Source organism: Rhinolophus ferrumequinum, chromosome 3 (genome assembly GCF_004115265.2).
Source record: "Rhinolophus ferrumequinum isolate MPI-CBG mRhiFer1 chromosome 3, mRhiFer1_v1.p, whole genome shotgun sequence".
Lineage (NCBI taxonomy): Eukaryota > Metazoa > Chordata > Mammalia > Chiroptera > Rhinolophidae > Rhinolophus > Rhinolophus ferrumequinum.
The window spans coordinates 8749934-8775934 of record NC_046286.1 but is presented as its reverse complement, the minus strand read 5'-3'; the positions used below and the strand labels follow the sequence as shown (position 1 = coordinate 8775934).

The window sequence follows — 26001 nt, the reverse complement described above, 5'->3', positions numbered from 1 at the left end:
TGTGAGTACTGGCCATGACTACTGTGGAGGAGATGTTGTGCAGGGGCTGAACCTACAGAGCAGGATTTGCTTTACCAGGGCTCTGGTGCCTGCCCAGTCTGCCCTTTGAGTGTGTCATTTGTGGAGGTGTTTGGGTGTTTCTCTGATGCAATCTGAAACTGGTCACCATGTGTGTTGGTTCAAGGGCCTCTTGAACCAACAAGAGGGAGGGGCTCTGGTGCAGGCCAAGATCAGCCATTACCTGTGCCCTGTCCTAGGCCACTTGGTATGAGCTACAAATTAACCTGCCGATGGTTGCCACTTGTGCTGGGCTTGTAGGTGCCTGGGAGAGTCTAAGCAGCAAACTGATCTTGGCTGCCACTAGTACAAGGTTTGATGCTGCTTCACAAGAAGTATGGGGCTTACTGAGGTCAGATGCTCTTGTTTGCATTTCGTGAACCTTTGAGAGATTTTTAGGAAAGTCTGCAGCATGAGCAGGACATTTGTATGGAAAATCCACTGGAAGAGACTTGGGTGGGCCTGAAAGTTGGGTGGGTACAATCTCAGAGAATCACCATGGTGGGGCAAATGGTGTTAGTCAGTTTGAAGGAGACTCAGATATGGTGCCTGTTTGTGTCTGCACACTGGACAGGGGGAAGGCTCAACAAAGGAACAATGGCTTCTGCCAGCACATCTGTCTGGGAGAAAGCTGCCCCTCCAGCCCTTGTCCTGAAGCCAGACAATTCAGTTCTTCCCTGTATGTCCCTGGCACCTTTCGAGCTGCTGCCCCAGTGCTGGAGCTCAGTGTGAATGAGTCCATCAGTGAGTAAGTCCATGCCCAGGCTCTTTAAGAGGAACACCTGGGACTCCAGCTGCCCTCCCTCTCAGTCACAATCTCTGCTGGTTTTCACAGCCAGAAGTTATGGGGACTTCTCTCCCCAGCTCTGGAAACTTGGGATGGGGAGCCTGGAGTGGGGCTGAGACCCCTCACTCCTCAGAAGGGACCTTCTCCACAGCCTAGATATCCCTCCCAATTTTTAACCACCACAGGTAGGTGTGGGACCAGCCCATTACTTGGCTCTGTCCTCCTACCAGTTGCAACATGGCTTCTTGTGTATATTCTCAATTATAGGATTTCTGTTCAGCTAGACTTCAGGCAATTCTATGGTTGTTCTGTAGTTTAGTTGTAATTTTGATGTGGTTGTGAGAGGAGACAAACATAGCATTTACCTACTCTGCCATCTTGACTATAATTTTCCAGATTTCTTTGCTGTTTATGTTTTCTAAGTGCTCTTGTAAATTGTACCTTGTTAAATTTTTATCTATTTGGCAGCAGAGTGGTGTCTATGTGTAAGTTGAAAAAATGATTTAAAATGTATATGAAAATGCAAATTGCCAAATATTCACAATAATGTTGAAGAACAACAAACTTGTTTGAAACATATTGAAAAGCTACAATAATTAAAACAGAACGTAATGGTGCAAAGATAAATAAATAAACCAGTAGAATAAATTATAATCATATATATGATCAGTTGATTTAGGGGAAAAAATGACACTGATGTGCTGGTAAAAAAAAAAAGGTGACATTTTCAATAAATGAAGCTGGATCGATTGCATATCTATGTTGAAAACAATAATCTTAATTCCAACATCAGACTTTATGAGAAAATTAATTCTAGGTGGATTACAATTTTAGATGTAAAAATAGTAAATTTTATCTTTAAAAGTGAAGGAAATCACAGGAGAATATTCATGACATTTGGGTAAACAAAATATTTTAACAGAATACAAAGAGCATTAAAATAAAGGGGAAAAATGATAACTTAAGTTTCATTGAAATTAAGATCCACTAAGAAAGACAAATCAATGAGTGGGAGAATATATTTGCAATACACACTTTGACAAAGAAATTATAGCCAAAATACAGAAAGAATTCCTAAAAACCAATAAAAGAAAGAAACACACTCCAATGGAAAAAAACGGGCAAAACACTTCAATGGTTATTTCACAAAACAGGCTGTCGAAATGGCCAGCAAGAGATGAAAATGTACTGAACATTATTAGCAATCTGGGAAATGCAAAGTAAAGCCACAATGATATCGCATTGCACACCCACCAGATTTGCTGCAGTGAAAAAGATTCACAATGCCAAGGGCGGGCAAGGATATGGAGGAATTGAAACTCATGAACCACCAGTGGAAGTGTACACTGGTAGAACTACATTCGAAAACTACTCCACAGATCTACTAAAGCTGAATATATACATACTCTATATTTAGCAATTCTCTCTCTAGGAGCATATTGAGACATGTACAATAATATTGATAATATTCATAAAATAACAGCTCTATTTGCCAAAATAACCCACAAATGTTTATCGACAGTACAATAGACAAATTGTGTAACATGCAATAAAGTGGAAGATTATACATCAATAAAAATGAACTACTGGAACATATAGCATTATGGTTCAATCTCAAAAAAATAATGCAAGTAACAGAAATGACACAAAAGACTAAATCCTGTACGTTTCTATTGCTAAAAAGTTCAAAAATAGGCAAAACTAATCAATAGGCTTAGAAGTCAGAATATGGTTACCCTATGACTAGGACAGGACATGAGGGGTACTTCTGGGGTGCTAGTAATGTTTTATTTCTTCATCTGTGGGCTAGCTACATAGGTGCACTTACTTTGTGACACCCATGATTTGTGTACATTTCCTTATGTATGTTCCACTTAAATAAAGAGATTATTTTAAAAAGGAATAACAAAATTGTTATATTTTTTTAAAAGTAAATGTTTTACCTTAGAGAAATTAATTATAGAAAAACATGTTGTCGCGTGTAATTTTTTCTTACCTGGTTAATGTTATCTGGAATATTTGATATCCAGCTATAAAAGAGGCCAATTTCGAAAGACTTTGTTTTCCGGAACCACCGACACCCACCAGCAATGCATTTCCACATGATGTTCTAATTATTCGCGAAATCTGTTTTGAAATGAAATAGTATGTATCCAAAGATAGAATTCAACTGTTTACATTTTCTTGCACTAAATGGGTCCAAGGTTTGACCATATGTTTCTGTACTATATTAAACTTTTCCCTTTAATGCTGTATCTCAGAATTTAAAAAACTAAAATTCATATTAATTTGATTCAAATTCTTTCCCTGCCCATCTATAGTTACATCATGAAAATGAAACCTAATTGTCTTTCCTATTTCAAAACTATTGTGTGTGTGTGTGTGTGTGTGTGTGAGTGCGTATATGTGTGATTTTTAAAATTTTTCAACTCAATGGGTGATGGAGCTGCTCTTGCCAATCTGCAGAAAGAAGTGTAGAAACGTTTGCTAATTACTCATCAGTCTAACACACTGACTTACATAGTCACCAACCTCTACAAGGAAGACTAGCTCTATCATCTCTCTCCCGATGAAAATTCTTTAAAAGTACTAAATTCTACTTGCAATGGGGGCAGAAAGACATTTGTAGAAAAAGACTTAGAGAAACAGCCTTTATAGGCTTGTTTTGCTTTTCTATGGTTGATTTCCTTAGTGAGGATAAGGCTCCAATCGTGGTTCAAGTCTTACGCAGGCCCCTTGAAGGCACTGGGGAAAAAAGCTGTCTTTTACATTAATACAAAGGCAGAAAGTCTAGAAGGATTACTAAATTAATTATCACTACTAAAAAGAATGTTTTTAAGTACGAATTTTATAGATGGAAGCTCAACAATGATCTCTTGATATTGGTTAATTCTATCACTATATATTTAAATGCATTAATCACTTATATGGTTTTTCACCTAGAATAGCATCCCAGGCCCCTAAGGCCTAGCCGCAGTGGGTACTAAATAATTACTTGTTGAATGGATGAATGTGATACAGGCCAGAAATTCACCAGTGTTGCAAAATGAAACTGTATAATAAACACAGTGCTAAAGTCCCTCTTTATCAAACCTCCCTACTCAGTGTTCCAGCTCCTGCAGAAACACCTTGTCAATCTACAAATTGTACAAATAACTTCTTTCTGTAGCATCTCAGACTTGGATCAAACCATACTCCTTTTTGGTGCTGCCTCTAATTGGATTCTATTTTCTCACCAGTCCCGTACACTCGCCTTACCCCTTTCTCTATCAGTTTGCTCCTAATCTGTGAGCCAATCATGAAATTGACATTTTTTTACAGCATCAATTTTTCTTCCATTATATCAAAATATAATTTGGGAGGAAATATTTCTTCACAGGGTTCTTCAACTTGCTTTCTAGGAAGATAAAACTGACTCAGTGTACCAAAAGCTTTGATCACAAAACCTATCAATTTGCTCTTGAAAAACATTTGCTGTCACATAGGTGAATTCAAATAAGGGGTTTCTGATTAAGCCTTTGTTTTCAAAGACAATGAACTGACCCATCCTACGGACACTCTTCTATACGCTACCTGATACCATATATTTATTATCTCAAAAAATTTATTTGTGAAATTTGCTAAGTGTTTACGTGATCGATTTACATTAGCAAATAGTCAATAGATAGAACCTTAATAAGATGAGTCATTGCATCTTTAAAAAACACCAGATCAAGAGATGTCCCTCTGATGATTTCATTGAACTGTTTCTGGTAAAACTGGAGTTTTTCACACAGAAATTCAAAGGATGGTATCTATGAGTGGGAAAAAAGAGAGAAAAATAATATTTAATATCCAAAATTAATGAAAGTAGCAATTGTAAAGACACTCAAAAGTAATTATACTTTTTTTAAACCTAATGGATTTCCAAAACTTTGTCATAGATTAGTTGACTTTTAGTTATTTCCACTTTCAGAAGCCTGAAACTTAACTTTACAATATGAAATTATTCCTGACTATTCCCTTCAAGAACCCCAGCACCAACTCCTATCCACAGTAATTAACTCTTTCACTGCATTAATTGATTTCAAGTTTTTTCAAAATGTGTCAAAAATCCACAAAAAAATGAAAAGTTGATATTTTGACTATTTTATGCATTTAATAACATTTTGAGCTGCTTTGTACACAAATGACATTATTTGTATTTTAAACCTTTGTTATATGGTAATAAATTTACCATTATATTGAATTTTAGCAAAAAATACTCAAAACATATTTAAGTATAGATAAATTAGAATCTAATGGCACTGATGACATAAAATATTTACTACAAAATGTTACACAATATGGCATACAAAACATCTTTGTTGTTGATAGTGCAAGCCACAGGAAAACATATCTGAATGTCACAGCAAAAGAGTGAATTGTTGAAATATAACAAATATTTCCCTGTTTTTATTTGCTTTTTAACATTGTTTGTGGATTTAAAAAACTACACGGAAGTTTTAGATTGCTTATGCAGTCAAACTGTGCTGAAATAAATATTCACATATGTGTTTTGCAAATTGTTTCTCTCCATTTAATTCTTTGCTCTACATGCACTTCAAAATTACTTTGTTATGTGACCCTGTTCTTAAAAATCCCATTGGAGTTTTCTTTCAAACTTCATTAAAACTATACATTGGGCCGGCCCGGTGGCTCAGGCAGTTAGAGCTCCATGCTCCTAACTCCGAAGGCTGCTGGTTCGATTCCCACATGGGCCAGTGGGCTCTCAACCACAAGGTTGCCGGTTCAATTCCTCAAGTCCCGCAAGGGATGGTGGGCTCCGCCCCCTGCAACTAAGATTGAACACAGAACCTTGAGCTGAGCTGCCGGTGAGCTCCCGGATGGCTCAGTTGGTTGGAGTGCATCCTCTCAACCACAAGGTTGCCAGTTCAACTCCCGCAAGGGATGGTGGGCTGTGCCCCCTGCAACTAGCAACGGCAACTGGACCTGGAGCTGAGCTGCGCCCTCCACAACTAAGACTGAAAGGACAACAACTTGAAGCTGAACGGCACCCTCCACAACTAAGATTGAAAGGACAACAACTTGACTTGGAAAACAGGCCTGGAAGTACACACTGTTCCCCAATAAAGTCCTGTTCCCCTTCCCCAATAAAATCTTAAAAAAACAAAAACAAAAACAAACAAAAAACACTATACATTAATTTAGGAAGAATGATGTATTGCCATTTAACCAAGTAAAGTTTTATCATGTTTATTCCTAGATATTTTACATACTTTTTGCTGTTGAATAAAATACTTTTATGTTATATTTTCTATTTTGTGATTGTTGGAAAGAGGTGGTAAACTTTTTTTGTGAGTGTCAAGATAGTACATATTTCAGGCTTTGTGGCTTGTATGGTCCTGGAAGAGCTATTCAACTTTCACATTGTTGTGTGAAAGCTGTCGTAGACAATTTATAAACGCATGGGTGTGTTTCAATACAACTATACTTATGAGCTCTGAAATTTTATTTTTTAAAGATTTTATTAAAATATAGCTAACATGCAAGATTATGTTAGTTTCAGGTGTACACCTGAGTTATTCAACATTTATATACCTAACTAAAGAAGTGATCACCATGATAAGTCCAGCAACCATCTGACACGGTACCACGCTATCACAATATTATTGACTATATTCCCTATGCTGTACATTACATCCCCATGACTTACTGTTTCATATCCGAAAATTTGGACCTCTTTTGCCCTCCCTTTAAAATTTTTCACTTACAGTTGAAATTCAATATCATTTTATATTAATTTCAGGTGTACAGCATAGTGGTTAGACATTTACATAAGAAGTGATCCCCCTGATGAGTCTAGTTCTCACCTGGCACTATGCATAATTATTATCACATTATTGACTATATCCCCTATGCTTTGCTTTACATCCCTATGATTATTTTTTAACAACCAATTTGTACTTCTTAATCCCTTTACCTTTTCACCCTGCCCCCACCTTCCTCCCATCTATCACCCTGAAAAATTAGGTACATATCTGAAACTACACATAGTTATTACAATATTATTGACCATATTCCTTACGCTATATCCTACATCCCCATGACTCCTGTGTACCAACAAATTTGTATTTCTCAATCCATTCCCCTTTTTCATTTACCCCCCCCAACCTCTTCCCATCTGGCAACTATCAAAATGTTCTCTGTATATGAGTTTGTTTCAGTTTTGTTTGCTTATTTATTTTGTTCTTTAGATTCCACATATAAGCGAAATCACATTGCATCTGTCTTTTTCTGTGTGACTTACTCCACTCAGTAAAATACCTTCTAGGTCCATTCATGCCACTGCAGATGGCAAGAACCCATTCCTTTCCCTGGCCGAGCAATATTCCACTGTATATGTGAACCACTTCTTCTTTATCCATTCATCCATCAGTGAACACCCAGGCTGCCTCCACATCTTGGCCATTGTGGAAAATACTGCAATGAATATATGGATGCACACATCCCCTTAAATAGTGTTTTGGGTTTCTTCAGTTAAATACACTGAAGTGGGATTACTGAATCTTTCTTTGTCTCTTGTTATAGTCTTTATTTTAAAATCTATTTTGTCTGATATAAGTATTGTTACCCAAGCTTTTTTGTTGTTGATGTTGTTTCCATTTTCATGATATATCTTTTTCCATCCCTTCATTTTAAGCCTGTGTGTGTTTTGATCTGAAGTGAGTCACTTGCAGGCAGCATATGTAAGGGTCTTGTTTTCTTACCCATTCAGCCACCCTATGTCGTTTCATTGGAGTGTTTAATACATTTACATTTAAAATACTTGTTTATAGATAAGTAGTTATTGCCATTTTCTTATTCATATTTTTTTATGTTTTTTTTCTTCATCTTAAAGAAGTCCCTCTAAGATTCCTTGTAATACTGTTTTGGTGGTGATGAACTCCTTTAGCTTTTTCTTGTCTGGGACGCTCTTTATCTGCCCTTTTATTCTAAATGATAGCTTCTCTGGGTAGAGAAATCTTGGGTACACATCAATCCTTGCTTTTCATTACTTTGAGTATTTCCTGCCAATCCCTTTTGGCCTGCAAAGTTTCTGTTGAGAAATCAGCTGACAGTCTTACAGAAGCTCCCTTGTAGGTCACTAACTGCTTTTCTCTTGCTAGTCTTTTCTCTTTGTCTTTAACCTTTGACATTTTAATTTTGATGTGTTTTGGTGTGTGCCTCTTTGAGTTCATCTTGTTTGGCACTTTCTGTGCTTCCTGAGCTTGTATGTCTATTGCCTTCACCAGGTTAGGGAAGTTTTTCATCATTATTTTTTCAAATCGGTTTTCAATTCCTTGCTGTCTCTCATCTTCTGGTTCTGCTATGATGCAAATGTTGGTATGCTTGATGTCCCAGAGTTCCCTTAAACTATCCTCATTTTAAATTTTTTTTTCTTTTTTCTATTTTGATTGGGTGTTCTCTGCTTCCTTATCTTCAAAATCAGTGATGTGATCCTCTGCTTCATTTAATCTACTGTTGATTGCCTCTAATGTATTCTTCATTTCGGTTATTGTAGTCTTAATTTTTGACCGGTTCTTTTTTTATGTTTTCTATTTCCATTTTTGTGTTTCCTATCTTTTTTTGAAGTTCTCCCTGAGATCACTGAGCTCCTTATAACAAGTGTTTTGAACTCGGCATCTGAGAGATTACTTGTCTCCATTTTGTTTAGTTCCTTTTCTGGAGCTTTGTGCTGTTCTTTTGTGATGTTTCTTTGTCTCCCCATATTGGCTGCCTCCCTGTGTTTGTTTCTACGTATTAAGTAGAGCTGCTGTATCTCCTGGTCTTAATAGATCTGTCTTATGTAGTAGGTGTCCTGTGGGACCCAGTGGCACAGTCTTCCTGGTCACCTGAGCTGGGTATTCCAGGTGTGTCCTTTGTGTGGGTTGTGTGTGCCCTCCTGTTGTAGTTGAGACTTGGTTATTTGCACATCAATTGTAGGGATTGATCTTCAGGCTGATTGGTTGTGAGGACTGGCCATGACTACAGTGGAGATGCTGTTGTGCAGGGGCTGACCCTATACAGCAGGATTCACTGTAGCAGAGCTGTGTTGCCTGCCCAGTCTGCCCTTTGGGTGTGTCATCCTAGGAGGCAACCTGGTGATGCTTGCGCTTGGTCTGAGCTGGCCACCGGGCATTCCAGCTAGTGGTCCTGCCCCTGGCCAAGTTCAGCCACAGCCTGTGCCCTGCCCAGGACCACCTGGCATGAGGCACAAAGCAATCCACAGATAGCCACCAGCGATGCTGGGCTTGGTGGTGCCTCAAGAGGCCAAGCTACAAACCAAGTCTGGTACCACTAATGCCAGACTTGGGGCTGCTCAGCCAGAGATGTATGGGCCATGCTAAAGCAAGATGCTGCTTGTTTAAGTTTGGTTAACTTTTGAGAAATTTTAGGAAACTCCACAGTATAAACCAAGAAAGGCTGTTTGTATGGAAAAGCCACTGGAAGCAGCTTGGGTGTATAGGATCTCAAGGACTCATCAAGGAGGGGCAAACAAAGGGTGTTAGCCAGACTGATGGAAACTCAGACTGATGGAAACTCAGACACAGGAGCCACCTGCATCTGCACACTGGATGGAGGGGAGGGCTCAACAAGAAATAATGGGTTCTACCAGCATTTCTGCCTGGGAGAAAGCTGCCCCTTTAGCCCTTGTCCTGAAGCAAGACAATTCAGTTTCTCCCCATATGTCCCTGGGGCCTTTCAATGATCTGCCCCAGTGCTGGAGCTCAGAGTGAGTGAGTCCATCCTGGAGTAAGTCCACATGCGGGTTCTTTAAGAGGAGCGCCTGGGACTCCAGCCACCCACATCTCACTCAGCCACAATCTCTGCTGGTTTTCACGGCCAGAAGTTATGGGGTCTTCTCTCCCCAGCACTGGAACCCTGGACTGGGGAACCCAGTGGAGGGCTGGGACCCCTCATTCCTCCGGGAGGGACTTCTGCAGCTGATTTTTAATGGTCACACATCAGTGGGGAACCAGTCCATTCTGTGTCTCTGACCCTTGTACCAGTCTTGAAGTGGCTTCTTCTGTATGTTCTTAGTTGTAAGACTTTGGTTCAACTCTGAACTCTGAGATTTGAATTCCATGTAATTTTCACATGTCACACAATATTACTCTTCATTTTTTTTTCTACCCACTTAAAAATGCAAAAACCCTTCTAAGCTCACAAATTTAACAAAAAACAGACAGTGGCTGGATTTGGTCCATTGGCTATAGTTTGCCAACCTCTGCTGTAGAGGATAGTTATTGAGTTTTATATTTATATCACACTTGGTCATCTTACTGAATTCTTAGTACTTGCAAGTGATTTTAAGTCTTCTTGGATTATATTAAGAGATCATAATATCATCTGCAACAATAATCTTTTTGTTTTTATCTATCTGATAATTACATTTATTTTTATTACTCTTTATTTTTAATTTCTTTATTTTTCAAGTACAGTTGACATTCAATATTATTTTAGTTTCAGGTGTATACATGGATTTTCTTTTTGTCATTTTGTTGCAGTTTCTAGAACTTTCAAAGTAATATTGAATAATGGCACTATCAAGCATACCTGTCTTGCACCTGACTTTAATGGAGTTGCTGCTAAATGTTATTGAAAGAAATATTTTACTTGGTATATGATGACACAAATCACAACACATAACTATGTAAAAGTTATGGCAACTCCATAGTGAGATTCTGGTACAGGGAGAAATATTGTTAGGTGAGTGATCAAAAAAAACCTCTTTTTTAAAGGTGAGGATAAATACCAATTCATAGAGTTTGGGTATTTCAAATACAGTGTCTTCAGGTTCATCACCAGTTGGTTCAGGTATTTCACGGAGAAAATCTACAAAGTATGGTTCAGGAAGAATATATGACGTCATATCTGAGCTAGTATTTTCTTCAATTGCGTGAATAAGTTGTACATTAAACCACTGCTCATCTTCATGAGTTATAAATCTGAAAGAAACATACAGAAGTAAAAATGCAAAATACGAAGTCAACTTTTCTAACTGAACATGGTTTCAACCTCCCTCCACCTCCTTTCAGCCCCCATCCTGTACCTCCATCACCTCCAAACAGAAAAACAATATTCCGCCTTCTGACAAGAAGGACATAACCCCATCCTAAAAAGCTATAACATTGATAGTCTTACTTATAGAAAATACTGACAAAGAGTCTCTTCTTGACCAAACTGAGGCTCCTCTGAATCCTCTTCCCAATTAGGTCTCGACTTTTGGACTTTCATGTCCTTTTCTGCATCACCCAATTTTAGCAGGAATCCTGTCAAGTTCATGTAGCCAGAATTCTCCTCCCCCAGTATCTGATCACCCTCCTTATCTGACCAAATTCCTCATTCTCCATCATCCCCCCCTGGATAATAGTTGATCACCTGGCTTGCTTTCAGCAAGAATCCTATTACCGAATAGGATTAGCAAGAATCTCCCTGTACCTCTGATGTTTCCTCTTTAGTAATTTTCTATCCACCAACTGCCCCCCCCCCGCTTTTTTCCTTGGCTATAAATTCCCACTTTTTCCCTTATTTCTTTAGGAGTTGGGCCCAATCTCTCTTCCCTACTACACACCTCCATTGCAGGACTATACCTATCATGATAGTCCTGCATAAAGACTGAGTGCTTTTCTGTCTTAACAAGTGTTGTAAATATTTTTTCTTGAGTAATACAGATCAGTCATTTAGGTGAGGTCAAAGGTCCCTACAATTTACAATAGGTGTGTAGAAGTGACAGTCAGAGGAAGGGGTGAGCATCCTCTTTCTGGGTTTATGGGCATACAGTGCACAAAGCTCCTGTTCAGATTTACAATATTGGGGGAAGGACAGGAAGAAAGGGACTAACATTTGACAGTTACCACCCATGTGTGAGACATTGTGCTCGGCCCTTTACAACTCTGTAGACCGGCATTACCATTCAGATTTTATAGAGGAGGAAACAGGCTCAGAAAGATGACTGAGTTGATGTACCAGTTTTCACCATGGAAAACCTACACAGAGCCCAATTTTTTTAGAAAATGTACATAAGTAAAATTTGCCTCTGCGTGTTATCAACTCTCTGATAATGTGGTGATTTCAAAAGATGTCCTGTTGAAATAATACTCAAGTAAATTGGCAAAGCATTTCTTTTTTTAAGACGGCCAGCAGGTGGGAAAGAACACTGATGCTTCAGGAGCACCAGTGCAAATTAGGACACTATTCCTTACTATACTGATTTGAGTAAGTAATGCAGGAATTAACCTAGTAGGATAAAGTTCCTATACAGTACATTAAACTCAAGCGGTAATATATACCTGTCTGCAATTACTCTGTTGCACTCATGTTTGAAAAGTGACAGGAGAACAGAGATTGAATCACACTCCTCGGCTTTTATGGTTAACATTCCTTGCCAAATTCTGGAAAGATCTCGAAGATTGAAAATGTAATGAAACTTAGAAGGAGTTGGGAGCATCTTCATCTAGAGATGAAAAAAAAAAAGTGATACTCTCAATTTGCTTTTCAGATAAAACTAAAAGTGGAACTGCTTTTAGAACTATCTTATTTCACAAATCTTATTTAAATAAATTAGGCTGAGGAAATAAACCAAGATTAAGTTTATATATTTGTCACAGCACTAACAGCAAAAAAGCACACATCATAAACCAACATAGAATTTAAAAGACCGTAAGCCCTTGAATAGGGTGGATTCAAGTATAATGCACCCGATATGGATTCCAACCCCTGTTCTACCACAATTAGTTGGATTTGAACAAGTCACTTTCCCTTGAGTTCTTAAAAAATATGTGAGCTTTGGGAATAAGCATTCCTAATCATTATTAACCTTATTAGTGTTATATGGAAATATATCAACAAAAAAATGAAAGTGAGCTCGTTGTCACACAGTTAGAAACAACGAATATTCACTTCTGAATGCAAAGATTGCTTTGATAACGTCCTTAATATGCTTGGTTCCCACAAATATATTTATATATTATAATCTAGATTTCACTGAGGGGATCCAAACTCAGTCAACATGCTTTCGTGTATCTGTATATCTATAGTAAATTGACAGGTAAGTCTGAAATGAAGCTGCTAATTATTAGGTGGTTTTCTTGGGTTGCCTTTGTTGGTTTGAAGACTAATTTACTTACTATTTCTACCAACTTCTAGAATTCAGACAGGCAAAGCTATAACGAAGACACATTCTTGTACAGAGAGATTCCAGGTGGGGATAAACTTGAGGTGTACTAAGTGAGGAAAGCATGGCTGGCCACGAATAAAGATTGTTATTGATGTCATTAGCATTGTTTTTGAAAGTGAAACAGTGATAATTCTGGAGATACAAAGCAGACTCTCCACATGATTAATTCAGGAAAACAAATGCTTTCTTTAGTACCAATTCATGGAATATGCCCTTTCTATATTGAAATAGTACCCTATTGAGTCTGTAGAGTAATTTTTACAGGCTAATTCACAGTGGAAGTTAAAACAGCAGGTAGCAATGGAGAAGGAATGAAGAGGAGTGTGATTTCTCTCTTTGCTCATTTCCATGCCAAGCTAAAATGTTCTTTCTATTCACCAAAATGTAAAACATACACTTATATTACAAATATGCAAAAAATAAAGGGACAAGGCTTTGTGAATATCGCTTTTTCTTCTTTGCTACAGTTATGATCGGAGCCATTGGTAACTGAAGCAATCATTAAACAGAATGAAATTCCTTTCTTTCTCTCTTCTCATTTATTAACCCTGCTTCTTTCCTACTCTTCTAATATTTCCCTTTAATTTTTGTCAAGTTTTTTCTTTTCTCACCTGCTTCTGCTTTAAGACTATGTAAAGTAATATAAAGGTGAAGTGATATACAAAGTGAGTGGATTAAAAGAGTGCTTTGTGAAGATAGGCAATTTGAAGAAAAAATATAAAGAAGGCTGCTTATTTGGGGGTGGGGATAGAAGGAAAATTCATTTATGTTTCAATGACTATTTTTCAGCACCTCCCGCCACCCTTAGGAAGATAGCTAAATAGGACAGTGAAACCTGGTGTCATCAGGGAGCTTCCATTCTAGTTGCAGAGCCTGAGGATAAATAGGAAACAAATATATTGATAAATAAACATACAGACAAATAACAACAATAAAAGTCAGGGCTAGAAAAAAATAAACTAGGGTCAGGAGACAAATAATGCCTGAGATGGCGCTGTGGAAGTTATTTTAGAGAAAATAACCCAGGAGAGCACCTCTGAAGGTGAGAATGATGAGAATTAGTCAAATGAAGTATGATGGCTCAGAGGCAGGAAAAACTTGGGGTTTTCAAGCAACAGCATGAGAAGAGCAGCATAGCTGGAGCAGACCGATGGAAGAGAAGAGGGGTAAGCAGGGGCCAGCTCAGGCTGAAGTTCATAGGTCAGAGTAAGGCATTGGGAACCTACTGGTGGTTTTAAGGAGTAATGACCTCTGATTTACTTGTTTTAAAAAGCATTTTTGGACTATGTGAAAAACAGACTATAGGGAGGACAAAAAGAAAGCACAGAGATTGGTTAGGAAGTCACTGCATGAGGGTAGGTGATGCAAGCACCTATCAAGGATCGCAGTGAGATGGCACTAAGGACTCAGCTTTGGGACATATTTTGAAAGTTACAGAGACTTGCTGATGGACTGGATACAGGGGATGTAAAAGACAAACCAAGGATGACGCCCAGTTTTTCTGCCTGAGAAGCAGGATAATTGTTGTTACTGTTAACTAAGATGCAAAAGTCTGAGAAAGGATCATATTTAAGGACAATTAAGAGTTCTATTTGGGGCCGGCCAGTTGCTCATTGGTTAGAAGGTGTGCTCTTAGCAAGGTTGCCAGTTTGACCCCCACATGGGAGGGTGGGCTGCGCCCCCTACAACTAGATTGGAAAAAACAGCGACTGGACTTGGAGCTGCGCTGCGCCCTCCACAACTAAGACTGAAGGACAACAACTTGACTTGGAGCTGATGGGTCCTGGGAAAAACACACTGTTCCCCAATAAAAAGTCCTGGAAATACACACTGTTCCCCCTCCCCAATAAAAAACCAAAAAGAGTTCTGTTTGGACATGTTAACTGAGATGGTTATTAGACATCAAAACAGTGATGTCTACTAAGCAGTTAGCAATGTGTCTGGGGCCAAGCAGAGAGGCCTGGGATGGAGGACTTTTGAAGTCACCAGCACAGAGATGGTGTTTGAACCTTGAAGCTGGATGAGACTACCTGGGTAAAGGATGGAGACAGAGAAGTCCCAGCATCCAGATCAGGTAGAGTGCAGTATTTAGAGGAGGGAGAAGAAGGGGCTTAGAGAAGGTAGCCAATGAGATAGAAAGAAAACCAAGCGGCTGCAGCCCCTCTGAGTCCAGTAAAGCAAGTGTTCAGAGGGGTCGTCTATGTCAAATATTATTAAAAAGTCAAGTAAGAGGAAGAAGAAACTGACCTTTGGATTTGGCAAGACTGAGGCCTTTGGTGACCTTGCTGAGAGCTATGGAAATGAAAGCTTGGGCAAAATGGGTTAAAGAGGTAAGAAAGTGGAGCCAGTAAATATGCACATAACAAAGGAAGCTTTGACAGAAAGATACTAGGAAGGCCAAAGCTTTTCAGAAAAATACGTCCAAAGGCACATTAAACTGAACAATAGCCCCACTTGAAAACAGATGACTCTTACCACAGAAAAGCATCTCAGACACACAGACCTCGCCGCTCATTTTGGGGTTTCTTTAAGAGAGGTAGAACAGCATGTGCAGAGACCCTGTGTTGACAAGGAGTGGGCCTTATACAAGGAACTGTGGCGGGGCTGCGTGGAAGAGCATTTCATAAGAAACACTCCATTCCTCTTCTGATAAATTCTGTATCTAGAATTCTGCCAGTCTACCCAGGAATCTGAAAGGCTGGCCCACTCCAGGTTTCCCCACAACATGAGCTTCTGCCCAGATGTGTATAATAGGCCTAATAAATGTATAGTGAACTATGACAACGAATCTGTACCTCTTCTGGCATTTTTGGGCAAATACATCAACTTTGTTTTTTATCTCAGACCTACACTTCAGTGCTTTTTCATGAGTCTGCCTTAAGCTGTCTGGTCTGCTGAGCTTTACTTAGGGTACTGACTTGTGTATTAAAATCCAGCCTACTTTAAGCACACTTCCATCCATTTACTAACTCCATCTCCACCTTCAAGAAATACACAATTAAACTTGGGTATCTAAGAATCTCTGGAACTCCAAGTATTCATTCAGTCAGTAAACATTTGTGTCTAACACAGTTTAGTGTTGGCTGGGGAGAGACAGACATACAAAGAATTACAAATCAGAGTAACAAGTGGAAAAGCAGTGTTCTCATTGTATCAAAATTTTACTTTATCTTGGATGTCTTGTTTGGTTTATAATAATACGTCATACATAAGGAAAGCACCAATCAGTCAGAATATTTGCTCCCTGGAAGGAAAAAGTGTCATAAATCTATTTGGGCACCTAATTCGTCTTTTCCTAAAAAGCAATACCACAGATAATGTGACGATAATTTCATGAGCCTCAAGGGAGGACTAGGCTGAATAGTTGCCTTTTTTTTTTTATTATTGACAACAGGTGATTCTGTACCTTAGTCCACTGCCACAGCACTCTGCCTGCTGAAACTAAATTTGAAATCATCTCACATATTTCAGGTTTGAACCGTCTGCAAGGGTCAAAGTATCCACAGCCAATGACTCCTGAAAAATAAACAAGATTGAAGGTACAAGCTTACTAAATGACTATAAAGTGAATGTTTATCCCTGTAAATAAATCATTGCAAAGCTGACAAAGGTGACATTAGGAATTTCTCTTAAGGAATCAGCTAAGACTGTGAGCAGTGGGGCCTATAAAGCTAAGTATGCAGTGTTAGCTCATTGAATCCTCCAGTGTCTTATGAGAAAGAATCTGAGCTATTTTATTATTATTATTATTCCCATTTTAATACGAGTTATTTGCCCAAGGTCACACAGCTTGTGTGTGGGTGAATCTGAGATTTGAACCCAGGTCGCCTGGCTCCATGGCCTGTAGGACAGCACTCACCCGGACGTGTACCTGAGCTGAAAAAGACTTAGAGACTACGTCCTCATCTTACAGATAAGGAGACCAGGTCCAGACAGGTGAAGCAAGTTGTTCAAGGTCACGTGGGGTGGTTGTTGATAGAATTGGAATCCACACCCACATCCCCTGACCTGCAGCCAGTCAACACTCTAGTGGGGCTGGTCAGCTATTGGTTCCTTGGACACCTCCAGAACTGTGAAAGGCTGACATAATCACCCTCAGGAAGGACTGAGTTATAGGTTTATAGACTATTCTTAAAGTCTCAATATGTGTTTGGTTTTAGACTACAAAAACAGATTTACTCTACTTCGCTCCAGTGAGACTGTGTTGAGTTCTGAGCATGGTATTTTCAGGAGAATATGAATATGAGTATCTTCTCAGAGATGCAGAGCAGGTTTATGAAGGGTGGAGCAGCTAAAGAACTGGGCTTCATTCACATAGATCAAAGAAGAGTGGCCTTGAGGGAACATGAAATTGTCCTCCAGTTATAGCTTGTTGTGCTAGATGCCTGTAAGGCCCTTTTGCTTCCCGAAATCCTATAATTCTAGATCTCCAACTTCCTGTGGGACAAATGTGTAATATAAGAAGCATGGGATCTGGAATCAGAAAACAGGATTAGCAGCACACGTCTACCATGCACTGGCTAAACGGCCTTGATTGGGTAGTTATTTCTCTTCTCTGAGCCTCAGTTTCTGGTTTGTCTCCATATGTAATTTTCAACATTAATCATATACAAGAGTATATAAATAGTTTAACAAATAAGCAATCACCCACGTATAGACAAGGATTGAGAAACGCAGCGTGGCCCCAGTACACGTTTGTCTAGCCCTGTCCCCGAGCCCTTCCTTCCTCCAGAAGTAACCATTACTCTGACTTGGTGAGAATCGGTAACTCGCTTTTCTCTGCCACTTACATTTCTGAACTTTAACCTTTTGTTAACCATAATTTTTGAGATTTCATTTAATGGACTCATACATTCCTCTGTGACTTGCTTCTTGCGCTCAACACGGTATTTCTGGGCTTCATCCATGTTGAAGCATGTAGGGGTGTGTGTTCATATTCACTGCTGCATAGCATTACGCTTTAGCCTATGCCACCATTTATTTATCCTATTTTATCGTCAATAAATATTTGGGTTATTTCAAGGTTTTTGCGCTAATGAACATTGTTCTACAAACATTCTTGTATAAGTCTTCTGGCGCACATATGCAAAATCAGCTACAGGTGGATCAAAGACTTACATATGGAAGACAAAACTATCCGACGTTTAGAAGAAAATATAGGAGACTATCTACATGACCCCTGGGTTGGAAAGGGAAAAGAGGACAAGTTGGTATATAACTAGAAGTGGAATTGCTGTGGGGGTACACATTCTGCTTTACCAGTAATAATGTCCAGTCATTACGCAAAAAGGGCTGGCAGCAACTGACACACACACCAGCAGGGATGAGAGTCACAGTTGCTTCACATTCTCACCAATGCCTGATTTTGTCAGAATTTTTCATTTTTGCAAATCTAGTGGGTATAATATAGTATTTCCTTGGTGTTTTAAATTTGCATTTTCCTGAATATTAATACTTATCATTTTGACATTTGTTTATTGGCCATTTGATTACCTCTTGCAAAAGTGTCTGTTTTTTGCCCATTTTTATATTAGGTTATTTGCTTTTCTCTGATTGATTCATAAAACTTCTTTAAATATTCAGACTACTACATTTTTTTGTTTTGCTATATGTGTTGAAAATTTATTCCCCCCTGGAGCTTGGTTTTTCACTCTACTAATGTTACTTTTTAGATAAACAGAAGTTCTTAATTTTAATCTAGTCAATTATCATTTTTTTCCTTTATGGCTTATGCTTTCTGAGTCTCATTTAAGAAGTTTTCTTCTACACAAAAGATATTTTCCTGCCAAACATTTATAAGCGTTGCTTTCCCTATTTAGGTCTTTAATCCATCAATATTGATTTTGTGTTTGGCATGAGGTCCGAGTCCAATTTCAATTATTTCCCTATAAAAATTACTAAATACCCCAGCACCACCTATTGAAAGTCTACCTTCTCCCTTCTGATCTATAGTACTTGCTGTCAGATAACTAATGTCCACATCTGCATGGGTCAGTTTCTCTTGTCAGTCTTCACGAACATAATTTTTGATGGTACAGTTTATGTGAGCCTGACTTTGGCATCAAAAATTTCATTTTCATTAATATATCAAAGTGCTACAGTTGACTTAGCATATTATACTGTTCACCTATGGTCGATGTACTATCATTTAATAGCCCACATTTCTGATTAATTCATGCCAAGAAAACCAAAACACAAAGGTTTGCTCACCTTTAAAGCTGACCTTCAACAAGACTATTTCTAAATATTCCTGAGTCTCAAATTAAGCTCTCAACGTGTCTTCTTGTTATGTAGTCCCTCTTTTATGGTATTTAGTTCTCTATTGCAAATACTTAATCCCTACTTTAGACAGAGCCTTTTTTATCTCGTAAATAAGATTTTTCATGGCTTATGACCACTACGTAATGCAATAAAAAAATTAAACACCTAGAATAGTCATACCAAAAATTTTGTCTATTGAAGCATTTGAAGGCAATGTGCAATTAAACACAGTAAACTGTCGTTTCAAACGTTGTGGAATATCATTTCGACCACCTCCAGGGTGGATCATTGCTGCTATGAGCTGTACATCCACAATAGTGGTGAAGTCTCCGGGCTTGTCCAGGCTGTACATTCCTTCCATTTCCATCATTTGTCGTACAATCTCGTTAGTGATCTGAAATGTTATACAGCAATATTTTAGTAACATATCACTATCGTATTCCTCCATGGCTCCTACAAAATAGTACAGATGAGTTAGAAGAAAATACTCAGCTCTTCTCAATGAAGTGTTTGTGAATGTCAATGATCATCTTAAATGGTGCCACCCATGAAGTCTAAGCCATATGTTAAATGTGTGCGGCAAGTCCAAAGTACTCTTTATCACTTGATAGAACTAATTTTCAAATAAATTTAGATAAGTGAATTTATGGAATATTTGGTACAATTACAACAGTACTCAGAGTTACAAGTTTTACTACAAATGCTTTCACACTCAAAATTCAACACTTCAAAATACTTTAAATCCGAATGTGGGATGGTTTTACTCCTGAACTCTCACTATTATATTACTGAATGTTTGGTTTTTGGTTTTAGGTCCTCATTTTATCTTTTATGCAGCCTCTAACATTTCTAAAACTCTCTTCTTATTGAAAATTTTTCCTCTCTTGGTTTCAGAGACTCAGTTCTTTCCAGGTTCATTCTGGATAGCTTCCCAAGTCACGCTTTCACCACCCGTCCCTCACACGTAACTGTTCTACAGGGTTCCTTCCTTCCTTTACTCTTCTCACTATTTCAGGAGATGCCATCTCAACCCTACACCCTAAGAAATCTCAACTCTGTAACCCTAGCTTCAAATTCCCTTCTAAGTTCCACACCTGTATGTCCAAATTCCTATTGGGCACCAAGTGTATGTCACACAAACACCTCAAATAAGGCAGTCTTTCATTCAACAAACATTTAATGAATGACTATTGTGTGTCCGGCTCTGTTCTAGCATAGACAAAAATCCCTGTCTTCAAGAGCACACATTCTGGTGGTAGGAGACAAAATGTACACATGTATGTTTGTATGCATGTATGCATATACATAAAATGGTACATTATAAGCTTTTTGGAAAAAATAAAGCAGAGAAAGGACACAGGCAGTGCTCAGGGGTACAACTGAATAGAGGGAGCAGGGGAGGCTTCACCTCACATGACATATAAGCAAAGACTTGAAGGAGGTGAGAAAGGAAACCATTTATATATCTAGGGGAAGAGTATTCCAGGTGGAGTAAACAGCAAATGCAGAGGTGCTGAGTAAACATCATACCCAGTGTAAACAAGGCTCAGTAAATGTGGCTGGAACAGTCATGAGAAGGTGAGATCAAACAGGGTAGGGTCTTTGGGTCACGTTAAGGATTTTGGCATTTATATTCTACAAGTCTGGGAGGATTCTGAGCAGAGGAGTGTGTCCCGGGATCACTCATGTTTTCATTGGTTGCTGACCTGAGAATAGATTAAGGGGGCAAGGGAACCAGGGAGGTAATGAGAAAGCATTTGTAGTGATCAAGAAGAGAGATGCTGGTTTGCACAGGCATTAGCAATGGAGGTGATAAGTAGGGTCAAATCTTGGATGTAGTTTGAAGATAGAGCCAACGTGATTTCCTGACAGAATGAATGTGCAGTTGCTATTTCTTGAGATGGAGAACACTGCTGGAGGAGCAAGTTTAGGGAGTAACAGGAATTTGACTTTGACATGTTAAGTTTGGGATCCAACTAGACATCCCTAATTGGATAAATGAGCCTGAAATTCAGGAGCTCTTCAGAGTGCATAGATGATATCTGATTATGCCTCCACTTTCTTCACCTTACTGGAACAGCTGAGAGGTCTATCTGGCTTGGAACTCTGCTGAATGGGAGAGGAAAGTGGAAAGAAAAAAGGAAAAGGAGGCCTTTCTTGGGAGGTTATGGCCTCAGAATGACACTTGCTCAGGTATGCACCCTGGGTATAACACATAGCCTAAGCGGGCCAGAGACTTCCGAATGTTAACCGTGCTTTGAGATGATCCTGATTAAATAAACTCTGAAGGATCTGGCAAAAACAAACAAACAAAAAAAACCCCCAAAAAACAAAACAAAAATAACTTCAAAGCCTATCTGAATGAGGATATATCCTCCTAGGCTTTAAGAAATAGCCACTGATAATTTTTCAAGGGCAATGACCTAGCAATCAGTCAAAGATACATACAGAAAACAAGACAGCTTGAATCTGAACAAGAACTATTAAAACCATAGAAAACAGAAACAGACCCACATAGACTTCACATGCTGGAATTAACAGACACAGAAATTAAAACAACTGGGCTCAACATATTTAAAGAAACAAACAACAAATTTGAAAATATATGTAGGGAATAGGAAATTATAAAAAATGACAACATATTTGAAAAGAATCAAATAGTAACTAGAATTAAAACTCAATGAATAATTTGACAGTAGATTAGACTAAAAAAAGAGGATAAAATTAGTGAAATGGAAGGCAGAGGGGGAAATAATCTAGAACATAAGCACTGAAGAGAGAAAAGTTTGGGATGTATACAAGAGAACTACAGACACATAGAGGGCATAGAAGAAAGTCTAATATACATTTGGATAGAGTCTGAGATAAGGGAATAAAATGAGACAGAAGAGATAAAGACTGGAATTTTCTAGAATTGATGAAAGACACCCAAACCACAGTTACAAGTCCCAGTGAATCTCAAGCAAATAAATACAAATAAATATACACCAAGGAACATCATTAAAATATATATATATATATATATATATATATATATATATATATATATACACATATATATGTAACGTAAAGAGAAAGTCTTAGAAGAAGCAAGTGAAAAAAGGCAGATTAACTTCAGAGGTGCAATGCTTATGTGGTTGCTGACTTCTCAATAGCAACAAGGAAAACAGAAGACAGGAATATATTCAATGTGATGAAAGAAAATAACTGCCAACTTAGATTTTTACATTCAGCAGCAATGTCTTTCAAATAAAGATGGAATAAAGACACTTGCAGACAAACAAAAACTAAGAATTAGTCATTGAAAGACCTGCTCTAAAGGAAGTTCTAAAAGCAGAAGGGACATGATACCACAAGGAAGGTCTGAGATGCAAGAATAAATGAAGAGCAAAGAAAGTGGTAAATAATGTGGGTAATGCAAATGAAGAGTGAATATACAAAAGAGTAAACATAATGCCTCATGGGAAATCTTTTTAAAAAGAGAGATATAGACTTAAAATACAAGTCAACAATAACATGATAAGTCAGGAGAAAGATAAAGGAAATTGACATGTTCAAAGGTCATGGGATATACAAAATGGGAATAAAGGGTTTGTTTATCTTTATTTTTGATGATCTGTGCATGCAGAATGTACTGTCTAGAGTCACCATTAGAACGTAGAAATTGAGTACAGTATATAGGTAGTAAACAAACAAAAGGAAAAATATCCATTTCCTCAGAGAAATAGGAAGAAAGCTGCAACACATCTATGCTCAGCTGAGGGCAAGGAAATGGAGGTGATGGAGGTCTGGGGAAAAGAAGCAAGTATGAAACTGTCATCTCCCAGAGCAGAAGCCTGAATGGATACGCAGTACAAGACAAAGACATAAACATGAGACACGCAGTGATTGGGCAGCATGAAGAGCTCAGCTGAGGTCCATGATCCTGATTTTAAAATGAAACCAGGATTGTGTGCTTTTCTCCAGTCAATTTAGCCGCATAGGTCATGTGGATGGAGAGTAGACAGAAAGTTTTAACAAGACTTTAATATGGTTTAGGCAGATGATGAGAAGGTGTATGCTACAGTGATTATAATGATGGATCAATCATAGAATTCCAGCTGGAAAAAGAAGCGAGGAAATGAGAGAAAGTGATGGAAGGAAAAATAAATAGTAGCTCCATCTGGAGTCTGGACAGCAGAGGGAATAAGCTACAAAGAGTAGACATGGTAATCAGAGAATAAAATGCTTGAAGTTGAGATAATGAAGGAGTCACATCAATAATGAAAAAAGTGCAGGATATGACTGCAAGAATGAGTCATTCAGACAGGGTGGAAGACACCATCATTGGAGGAGGAAAGGTCAAGGAACTGAGAGGCCAAGATCACGTTAGCAGGTATTGGCATCACCAAGAATTATGAAAACAGGCTGCATAATTTGCATGGCACAGGGCAAAATGAAAATGCAAGGCTCCTTTTACAAAATTATTAAGAATTTCCAGAAGGCAACAGCAGAGCATTAAACCACATGCAGAACGCTTTGAAGTGCGAGTTCCTGTGAAACTGGCCTGGTGACCGGGACAGTGCTGGAGAGAGTGGTTCCGGAACTGAAATCTTCAGGGGAAGAGGGGCTGTTATCTAAGGGTCTGATATGACTGCAACAATGTGATATATAGATGATGTATTATAGAATTGTACACTTGAAACCTATGTAATTTTATTAACCAATGTCACCCCAATAAATTTAATTTTAAAAAAAGACAGAATTTTTACTAGGCTTAGTAAGATGAAGGCTATTAAAATTTTTATATATAACTAAGAATACCAATTAAATAGCATACCTGATCTCCCCATTCATTAATGACTGGCATATTAATATCATCAACAAATACAGTCATTTTTCTTCCTCCTGGTGGCCCGTATGTGCTTCCCATTCGCTTATCCACATAGCTTTCAATTGTTCTCTGGAGACAAAAAAATGATTTGTCTTATGCATTAAATTTCAATCCAAGTCAATAATGTTGTAAAGATTTCGTAGGGTGTCAGATGGGCACTTGTCTTATTAGGGAGATCACTTCATGGACGGTGTAGATGCCTGACCATCGTGTTGTACATCTGAAGCTGAAGCTGAATAATACTGAATGTCAACTGTAATTTATTTATTTATATATATATATATATATATATATATATATATATATATTCACAGGAAGTGGAGTATAGCATAGGGAATAGAGTCAATGGAATTGTAACAGCTATGTACGATGTCAAAGGGTAGTAGATTGGGGGAGGGAGGTTATCACTTTGTTAGGGGTATAAATGTCTAACTATTACATTGTTTTGTATACCTGAAACTAATTAAAAAATGAAAAAAATTTAAATCCATATTTCTAAAAATTATGAGTATGTTTTCCAGAGTAAAATATAATTTACTTATTTAATATGCATAAATGCCATTATTAAAATATACATTGTGAATTTAAAAAATAAGTTATTGGAATATTAATCATTAATTTATGTTAAAAGAGATACACTAAAAAATTCAGCTTCAGCCTCAATATTTGGCTAGTAATCCAAATTTTAGGCTATTAATAAATTTTAGGCTATTAATCAAAATATGCTATTTGGACTTGGCTTTAATCTCTGCCTTAGGAAGGTTAAATAGCTGAATGCCAACTGCAACACCATTTCTTCTGACATATCTATCTATATAGATATAGCTCAGTGTTTTGTATGCATATACATTTTAATGTAACCACCACTTAAAATATTTAATATGTGGAATACTACAGCAAATGATGGGTTTTACCTGAAACATCATTGGTTCCGTGGCAGATGAAAAGTTTAGACTTTTGGATAAGTGTACTTCAGGATCATATTTTTTCAAATAGGCCTTAACCATTACAGTTTTTGCAGTTCCCTGCTCTCCTATGAGCAAAACAGCCTGCAATCACAGGATAATCATGTTGATAGGTGTTCTACAACATGTTTAGTTTTAAATATCTTATGGTTCTAGTAGCCATTCTTTTATTCTATAAATTAATGCAACTCATTTTTAAAGACTTTTTAGAATTACACCTACATCAATGTAAATCCTAATTGAATTAAAGATTTAAATGTTAAATGTATACTATAAAAGTGCTGGAAGAAAATATGAGTGAATATTCACGTGCCCACGGGAGTTTGGAAGGATTTTGTAAGCAAGCAGACACCCACTTTCCTTAGCAAGCTGGGAGTCAGCAGTTCGGAGGATACCGAGTTAGAAGCATATCCTGGGACCTGGGGTTCATTTCCCAAACATGTTTCTCTCAGATGACACTACCTCCATCCCATTGTGCTGGAATTTAATTTTTCTATCTGTTGTGTGTGGAAAAGGATGTGTTTCTTCCATGTTTTATGATCATCCAAGAAACTATCAAACTTACTTTATTTTGTTTTGCAATGGTGTCTATCAAAAAACTTGTTCTAATATTGTCAACATTTGGAACCAAAATTGATGCATATTCTGGAATACTGTCAGTTGGATAAAAATATGGCTGAAGTTTCTTATTCCAGTGGTCCCAATCACCTATACAATAAGTAAAAACTGATCTTAATAAAACTGCATTCCTCAGAAGTAATCAGAACACAAAAAGACAAGTGCTATAAACAATAAACAGAATCATGTAAACATTTTAAACACTTTCCTAAAACATATTAACATATCTGCTTATCTA

The 26001-nt window shown here is 37.9% G+C and overlaps 1 protein-coding gene across 1 annotated transcript in view; it reads right to left on the bottom strand.

Moving 5' to 3' along the window:
- DNAH8 (dynein axonemal heavy chain 8) overlaps positions 1 to 26001 on the bottom strand; it is a 335302-nt gene that overhangs the window by 137258 nt on the left and 172043 nt on the right. The window contains 9 exon segments of the mRNA XM_033102419.1: positions 2841 to 2971; positions 4516 to 4638; positions 10623 to 10815; positions 12160 to 12323; positions 16453 to 16562; positions 19488 to 19701; positions 24127 to 24249; positions 25095 to 25229; positions 25711 to 25853. Coding sequence (XP_032958310.1) covers positions 2841 to 2971; positions 4516 to 4638; positions 10623 to 10815; positions 12160 to 12323; positions 16453 to 16562; positions 19488 to 19701; positions 24127 to 24249; positions 25095 to 25229; positions 25711 to 25853 — 1336 coding nt within the window.